Source organism: Pan troglodytes, chromosome 20 (assembly GCF_028858775.2).
Source record: "Pan troglodytes isolate AG18354 chromosome 20, NHGRI_mPanTro3-v2.0_pri, whole genome shotgun sequence".
Classification (NCBI taxonomy): Eukaryota; Metazoa; Chordata; class Mammalia; order Primates; family Hominidae; genus Pan; species Pan troglodytes.
This window is the reverse complement of record NC_072418.2, coordinates 16,567,246-16,575,229: the sequence shown is the minus strand read 5'-3', so window position 1 is coordinate 16,575,229 and position 7,984 is coordinate 16,567,246. Positions and strand designations below refer to the sequence as shown.

At 56.2% G+C, this 7,984-nt stretch overlaps 1 protein-coding gene and 2 non-coding genes across 3 annotated transcripts; all 3 read right to left on the bottom strand.

Annotated features, from left to right (window-relative positions):
* Positions 1 to 473: 473 nt before the first annotated feature.
* Positions 474 to 6,454, bottom strand: NANOS3 (nanos C2HC-type zinc finger 3). The gene is made up of 2 exons (XM_001171060.7): positions 3,458 to 6,454; positions 474 to 789 (listed from the first exon to the last, which is right to left on the bottom strand). Exons 1-2 carry the CDS (start codon positions 3,990 to 3,992, stop codon positions 728 to 730), a joined length of 597 nt encoding a protein of 198 aa, XP_001171060.1. The 5' UTR covers positions 3,993 to 6,454; the 3' UTR covers positions 474 to 727.
* MIR181D (microRNA mir-181d) lies at positions 6,229 to 6,364 on the bottom strand. Its single transcript, NR_035690.2, is given in 1 exon segment — positions 6,229 to 6,364. It is a non-coding gene; the product is annotated as a microRNA mir-181d (primary transcript).
* On the bottom strand, positions 6,432 to 6,541 carry MIR181C (microRNA mir-181c). Its single transcript, NR_032034.1, has one exon. It is a non-coding gene; the product is annotated as a microRNA mir-181c (primary transcript).
* Between the last annotated feature and the right edge of the window lie 1,443 nt (positions 6,542 to 7,984).

Sequence of the window (7,984 nt, the reverse complement as noted above, 5' to 3'; positions counted from 1 at the left end):
CCCAGGACGTGGTCCCATTCCCTGCCCCCTAAATGTCCCTCCCTTGCTCTAAACTGCCTGGCTTGTCACTGGGGCATCCATGGTGACATTAACATTCACCTTCCTTAGTGATGAGGATGTCGGGGGGGGGGGGGCTCTGTCTAGTTGTGTGTCAATTTCTTCCTCAAATGAAGCCCCCACCTCCAGTACGGAGCTGGGGGTGGGAAGGGAGGAGTCCACCCATCTTGCATGTCAGTGCAGGGGGTGGCTGAAAGACCAAATGTCCACAGAAAGGGTCTCATGATGTCGATCTGGCTTTGAAGTGCCATGAACCCCCCCCAGCTACCCCAAGGCACCCACTTGTGTTTCTCTGCACAAAGCAGCTCACCCCAGCACCCCAGGGTGCCGAAACTCAAAGAAGGAGAAGGGGAGATCTAGGTACAGGACTCCCAGCAAGGTTCACACTACACCTTGTCCCAAGACCAGGCCTTGTCTGTTGTTGATCCATTCATAAGCATTTATTGAGGGCTGACTGGATGCCCAGTACTAGGGAGACGGCAGATGGCACAAAGGGTGGGGTCCCCAAGGACAGGGCGATTTCAGCTCTTCCCTTGCCAACCCCGGGTCATCCCCAGGGCTCAATCCCAGGCTGGGGGGAGGGTCTGGGAGTGGGGGCAGTCGTCATAGGGTGGGTCTTCCTGGAAATCCAGCCGAGCCCGGGTGCCCTTACCCAGGTGTAGGCAGCCTCCTAGGTGGACATGGAGGGAGAGCAGGAGGGCGAAGGCTCAGACTTCCCGGCACCTCTGAAACCTAGTGGAGGGGGAGGGAGAGAAATGCTTAATCACAGGCGACGATGACTCAACGCTCCCCAAGTTGCCCACGGATTCGGCCTCCGCGCCTGCTGGACCTCTGGCGCCACCCAGGGGCTGCTCCGGAGACAGCGACCCCGTGACGTCTCTGGCTCCGCCGGGCGGCCCCGCTGGGACCCAGAGCCCGAGACAAAGCACAGGAGTTCCGATTCTGCGACTGTGGTGCCCTCTCGTGGCCGCCGTGCTCTGGGGTCCCCGGATCTGTTACTCCCAAAAGTTGTTCATCAGAAAGGCTGGCCGCAGGACACCATCTTCCCTGTGTCCTTTTGGCCTCCAGCGTCTCCCAGTGAGACAGCATCAAACCTCACAGGAAACACTATCTTCTCCTGGAGGCAGTCTTTCATGCTTTCTTTTTTTTGTGAGACGGAGTCTCTGTTGCCCAGGCTGGAGTGCAGTGACGTGACCTCAGCTCACTGCGACCTCCGCCTCCCAGGTTCTAGCGATTCTCCTGTCTCAGCCCCCCGAGTAGCAGGGATTACAGGCGCATGCCACCATGCCCAGTTAATTTTTTGTATTTTTAGTAGAGACGGGGTTTCACCATGTTGGCCAGGCTGGTCTTGAATTCCTGACCTCAGGTGATCTACCTGCCTCAGCTTCCCCAAGTACTGGGATTACAGGCATGAGCCACCATGCCCAGTGCTTTTTTTTTTTTTTTAAGATGAGGTCTTGCTGTGTTGCCCAGGCTGCAGTGCAGTGGCACCATCTCAGCTCACTGCAGCCTCTGTCCCCTGGACCCAAGCGATCCTCCCTGGTCAGCCTCCCAAGTAGCTGGGACTACAGGCACACACTACCATGCCCAGCTAATTTTTTGTAGACACTGGGTTTCACCATGTTGCCCTGGCTGGTCTCAAACTCTTGGGCTCAAGCGATCCTCCTGCCTTGGCCTCCCAAAGTATTGGGATTACAGGTGTAAGCCATCACACCTGACCCTTTCATGACTTTAAGAAATGTTCACTGCAAAGCTGCCTGAGAGTAGTTGGGAGGGGTCGTCCTCTCCCAGTCACTATCCTCCAGGAGCTCACAGTCTGCTGGGGGAGGCAGTGCCCAAACACACCTAGTTAGACTGGCCCCTCCTCTGTTAGCTGACTTCCTCAAAGGCAATTTAAGTTGCTAGAACGAGTTTCTCTTTTAAAACCTCACTGGGGGCCAGGCATGGTGGCTCAAGCCTGTAATCTCAGCACTTCGGGAGGCTAAGGCGGGTGGATCTCGAGGTCAGGAGTTCAAGACTCAGCCTGGCCAAGATGGTGAAATCCCGTCTGTACTAAAAATATAAAAATTAGCCGTGCGCGGTGGTGGGTGCCTGTAATCCCAGCTACTCGGGAGGCTGAGGTAAGAGAATCGCTTGAACCCGGGAGACAGGTTGCAGTGAGCCAAGATCGCGCCACTGCACTCTAGCCTGGGTGACAGAGCGAGACTCCATCTCAGAAAAATAATCAAATAAAAGAAAGAAAGAAAGAAAACCTCACTGGGGCCAGGCGTGGTGGCTCACGCCTATAATCCTAGCATTTTGGGATGCCTAGGCAGGAGGATCACCTAAGCCGTGTTTGAGACCGGCCTGGGAAACATAGTAAGACCCTGTTTCTACGGGAGGAAAAAAAACACACCAGGTATGGTGGTGCACACCTGTAATTCCAGCTACTCGGGAGGCTGAGGCAGGAGAATCGCTTAAACCCAGGAGGCAGAGGTTGCAGTGAGCCAAGATCGCACCACTGAACTCCATCCAGCCTGGGTGATAGAGCGAGACTCTATCTCAAAAAAAAAAATTAAAAAAAAAAGGAAGAAAAATAAATTAATAAATAAATAAAATAAAAGTCTTCTTTCTGCATCTATAATAACCCTACGGGCCGGATGTGGTGGCTGATGCCTGTAATCCCAGCACTTTGGGAGGCTGAGGAGGGTGGATCACGAGGTTGGGAGTTCGAGACCAGCCTGGCCAACATGGTGAAACCCCATCTCTACTAAAAATACAAAAATTAGCTGGCCATGGTGGCAGGCGCCTGTAATCTCAGCTTCTCAGGAGGCTGAGGCAGAAAAATCGCTTGAACCCGGAAGGCAGAGGTTGCAGTGAGCCAAGATCATGCCACTGCACTCCAGCCTGGGTGACAGAAAGAGACTCTGTCTCAAGATAAATAAATACATACATAAACTGGCTCGGTGCGGTGCTCACGCCTGTAATCTCAGCAGTTTGGGAGGCCGAGGTGGGCGGATCACGAGATCAGGAGTTTTGAGACCAGCCTGGCCAACATGGTGAAACCCCATCTCTACTAAAAATACAAAATTTAGCCGGGCATGGTGGCAATTAGCCGGGTGTGGTGGCGCGCGCCTATAATCCCAGCTACCCAGGAAGCTGGGGCAGGAGAATCGCTTGAATCCAGGAGGTGGAGGTTGCAGTGAGCCGAGATGGCGCCACTGCACTCCAGCCTGAGCAACAGAAAGAGACCTGTCTCAAGATAAATAAATAAATACGTAAATAAAATCAACTGCTGTTCTAAGCTCTCTCTAAGGTCTTCCCCTAACCCTTGGAGGTGGGTACTGGGGCTAATCTTACTTCACAGGGGGGCTCAGCCCCTACCCTCGGACAGGTCCCCCCCAGCCACCTGTGCAGGCACCTGCTCCTCCTCCTCCTCCTCGGCGGTGGCCTGTGTCCTGTGTCTTCGCCTTGTCAGGCCGGACCAGCTTCTTGCCTGCCGAGTTTCGGGTGGTGTGGCTGTAGACGGAGGTGTAGCCCTGGCCAGTAAGTGGGCAGAAGCGTCGGGTGTGGGCGCGCTCACGCGTGGCGCCGCACTGGGGACACACGTAGTCCCGCAGGATGGGACACAGGACCCTGCCAGCCTCGTCCTTCAGCACGTGGGACTGGTAGATGGCCCGGGACTCGCCGTTGTGTTTGCAGAAAGAGCACAGGCGTTCGGGAGCTGGCGAGGACTCCAGGCTGCGCTTCTGATCCTTGGGTCCCGGCACTGGCACCGACTCCGGCACTGGCATCGGCTCCAGGGCTGACACCGGCTCCGGCGCTGACACCGGCTCCAGCATTGGCTCTGGCTCTGGCTGGGGGCTCAGCCTGGTTTCAGGACCCTCTTTCCCACTCAGAGCCCTAACCAGGTGTGCCAAACCCAGGTAATCTGTCCACAGGTCAAAGGTCCCCATAGCTGGGCAGCATGTGCCAGGCGGAAGGAGTCACAGAGACAAGTAACCCTGCCTGGCTTAAGCTCCCTCCTTCTGACCCCTCTCTGCTGCCCCTTCCTTCCCCTCTCTGGAGCCTGGGAGTCTGTGCTGGCCGACCCTCCTTTTACCTCCAAGGGGGTGTGAAGAGGGAGGAGCAGGCTGTGGGAGGTTCCTTATTGTCACAGGGGGGCCTGGTGCCCCACTAATACTCCTCCTAAAGGGCTGTATGGCCTCTGGCTGTGCCGGGGGACTACAGGACACAGGGTGTGTGTGGGGGCATCCTGCGATGTGCACCACACCCCCACGTACACACCTCCAGGGAATTGGGGGGCTACCCTGCCTCCCCTCCTTGTAGGAGTCCTTAGCCCTCCAGCCCCACTGGAGGATGGGGAGAATGGGTTGGAAACCCCACCCCCAAAGACTAGCAGTTACCAGTAACTTAAAGAAGTTAACTTAGTAACTTCTTTATAACTTTTTCTTCCTTCCCCTGGGCGGGGGAGTGGCCAGGTGCCCCTGGGCTCTTTGTGTGTGTGTGTATCCAGGGGGGAAGTTGCTGATGCTCCAGCTGTCTCTGAAAGGAGTGTGGTAGTCCCAGGCTCATGGGCTGGTTGCGGGGGTAGGGGGGAAGGATCATGTCCCCCGGCCCCCAGCTCTGGTCTCCCTCCAAGAGTTTTCACATCGGTTGTCTTAGTGGAACCCCCATTGAATGGATGAGCAAACTGAGGTGTGAAGCCACCTGCCCATCCAGTTATTTATAAAGACATGCACCAGGCCAGGGAGTGGTGGCTCATGCCTGTAATCCCAACAGTTTGGGAGGCCAATACAGGCGGATCACCTGAGGTCAAGAGTTCGAGACCAGCCTGGCTAACATGGTGAAACCCTGTCTCTACTAAAAATACACACACACACACAAAATTAGCTGGGCATGGTGGCGGGTGCCTGTGATCCCAGCTACTCAGGAGGCTGAGGCAGAAGAATTGCTTGAACCCAGGAGGCAGAGGTTGCGGTGAGCCAAGATCAAGCCACTGCACTCCAGCCTGGGAAACAGAGTAAGACTCTGTCTCAAAACAACAAAACAACAACAACAACAACAAAAAGCACCACATCTGCCTCCTTCTTCTAGTTACTGGGGCCCCCTGAGGCTAGGTGCTGGGGAGGGAGCCCTTTCCTGGCGGGGGCTGCAGAGGGGTGAGAAAGAACCCTCTGGAGTTGGGAGGTGGGGGATACCAAGTTGGGCTGTTAGGAGGGGACCCCTAGTACCTACAGGTCTTCAATGTCCTCCCCCAGATGAGATCTGAGCTCAGTCCCAGGAGGGTAGGGTGTGCTCAGGACTTGGACACAGGAGAGACGCTGTGCCGCTTACACAGCTCATCCACCCATCCATTCATTTAAGAAACTTTTATTGGCCAGGCACTGTGGCTCATTTTGAGAGGCCGAGGAGGATTGCTTGAACCTAGGAGTTGGAGACCAGCCTGGGCAACGTTTTGAGACCCTGTTCCTACAAAAACACTTTTTCGAAATAAGCTGGGTGTGGTGGCGCGTGCCCGTGGTTCCGGCTACTGGGGAGGCTGAGGCGGGAGGATCAACGCTTGACTCCAGTTATTAGAGGCTGCAGTGAGCTAAGGTCACACCATTGCACTCCAGCCTGGGTGACAAGAGCGAGATCCTGTCTCTAATTTAAAAAAACTATGGAGCACTCCACGGAGCAGAACTTACCACCCACATTTCAGAAAGGGGTTTTAGGCCAGGCAAGGTGGCTAATGCCTGTAATCCCAGCACTTTGGGAGGCCGAGGTGGGAGGATTACTTGAGGTCAGGAGTTTGAGACCAGCCTGGCCAACACAGTGAAATCTCGTCTCTACTAAAAATACAAAAATTAGCCCACCGTGGTGGCAGATGCCTGTAATCCCAGCTACTTGGGAGGCTGAGGCCAGAGAATCACTCAAACCCTGGAGGCAGAGGTTGCAGTGAGCTGAGATTGGGCCACTGCACTCCAGCCTAGGCAACAGAGTGAGACTCTGTCTTAAAAACAAAAAGTGGGGGGGGATTTTAGCTGCCCTGCCCCAGCCTGTTTACCCCCAACCCTCTAATATTTAATCCCAAATCCAGCCAGAGTCCATCCAGATTCCAGACACCAGCTCTCCTCTCCAAAGAGGAGTGGTTGGGGTCAGGGCAAAAAACAGGCTGAGTGACTGTGGCGGTGGGGGGTCCTGTCCCCAGTCCCCATTCCCCTTAAGCCATGTCTGGCCCAGCCACAGTGACATTCATCCCCCGGTGGGTCTGGCCTCGGTCCTCACAACCCACCGACAACAATGAATGTTGATTGTGACCTCGGCTGTGGCCTAGGGGAGGGGACGTGCCCAGGCTGGATTGGGGGCTCCCCAGGCCCCCCTAGATCTGGAAGGTCAGAGTCACCGGCAGGAGGATGGCAATTCCAGGCCTCAGGGTCCACTCAACGGTCGATGGTTTGCCTGAGCTGCCCAAACTCACCGACAGGTTGAATGTTCCCCCAAACCCTTGGCAAATTTTCCGGGACCTGGAGTCGGGGGTGGGGTAGGTGGCAGGGAACCAGAGAGCATGAAGAGGGAGAGGAGGAGAGAGTAAGGAACCCCTTTTCTCTCATGAAATAAACAAACGCTTTTCAGGTGCTGTTTGCACCTAGATCTGGGAAAAACACAAGGCAAATATAAATGATAGTAAATAAAATGTAGCCTTTGCTATGGGGATGGAGATGTAGCAGTGCAGGGGAGTGCTGGCCTCAAGCCCGCTCCTTAAGTAATTCACAAAGTGATCCTGGAGGTGCAGATTACCCCCCTTTGTCAACTGGGGAGACTGAGGCCAAAGGCCACTGCTAGTCCGAGGTGGAGGAGGCATTCCAAGTGTTCCCGGGAAGTCTGGCAACGGAGGATCCTGGCCCCGAGGGCATTGATGCAACGTGGAGATAAACAAGCCATTTTAATACAATGTAATACGTTCTGGGAGCTTCACTGAGTTCCGGGCACGATGGTTTAGGAATCACAACAGCGTGAGTGGAGCGCTTGGGGGTGGGGGGTCGTCAGGTCTCTCCACTTTACAAGTGCACTGGGGCCCCACTAGACAGGGAAGAGGCAGGAGGTTCAGAGAGGGCGTCGCTCGCCCCGCGTGCGCGGTCACACAGCATCTGAACTCGGGCACTTCCGGAGGGAGTCCGCGCAGCCACGTGGGGGCTGCCCCTTGGGCCTCAAAACCGGCTGCGGCGCCCCCTCTCCATTTCCTCATCCCTCAAATGACCCCCAGTCCCTTCCTCCAGTGATCGCACAGAGTTCGGCGACCAACCCCCCGCCCCGGGTGCCCCCAGGCCTACAGGTACGCACCCCTATCTCCCACCCCCCGCAAGCCAAGCAGTGACGACCAGGGATGGGCGAGCGCGCCTTCGCCCCTGACCTGGGTCTGCGGACGGCCTAGCCGGGTGCTGCGGCTCAGGCCTGTAATTCAGTATTTTGGGAGGCTGAGGCGGGAGGATCTTTTGAGCCCAGGAGATGGAGACCAGCCTGAGCAACATAGCGAGATACCTGTCCCTACAAAAAAATTAGCTGGGTGTGGTGTAGTGAGCCTGTAGTCTTAGCTACTTAGGAGTCTGAGATGGGAGGATCGCTTGGACCCCAAGAGTTCGAGGCTCGAGGCTGCAGTGAGCCGTGATCGCGCCACTGTATTCCAGCCTGGGTGACAGGACGAGACCCCGTCGTCGCAAAAAAATAAGTAATTTCCTGGCCCCTGGCATTTCACCGAGGGGAATACTGAGGCCCAAAATAACCGCCTGGCATAACCCCAAGGTAGATGAGGGACCCCCAAGTGTGCCGAGCTGCGTGAACCACCCCCCCCACCACACCCCTCACGGTGGTGGCGACGGGACCCGGCCCAGCCCCCGAGGACGCGCCCCCGAGAGCCCCGCCCCCGAGAGCCCCACCCACAGTCTGGAGCCACCAGCCAAGGCCC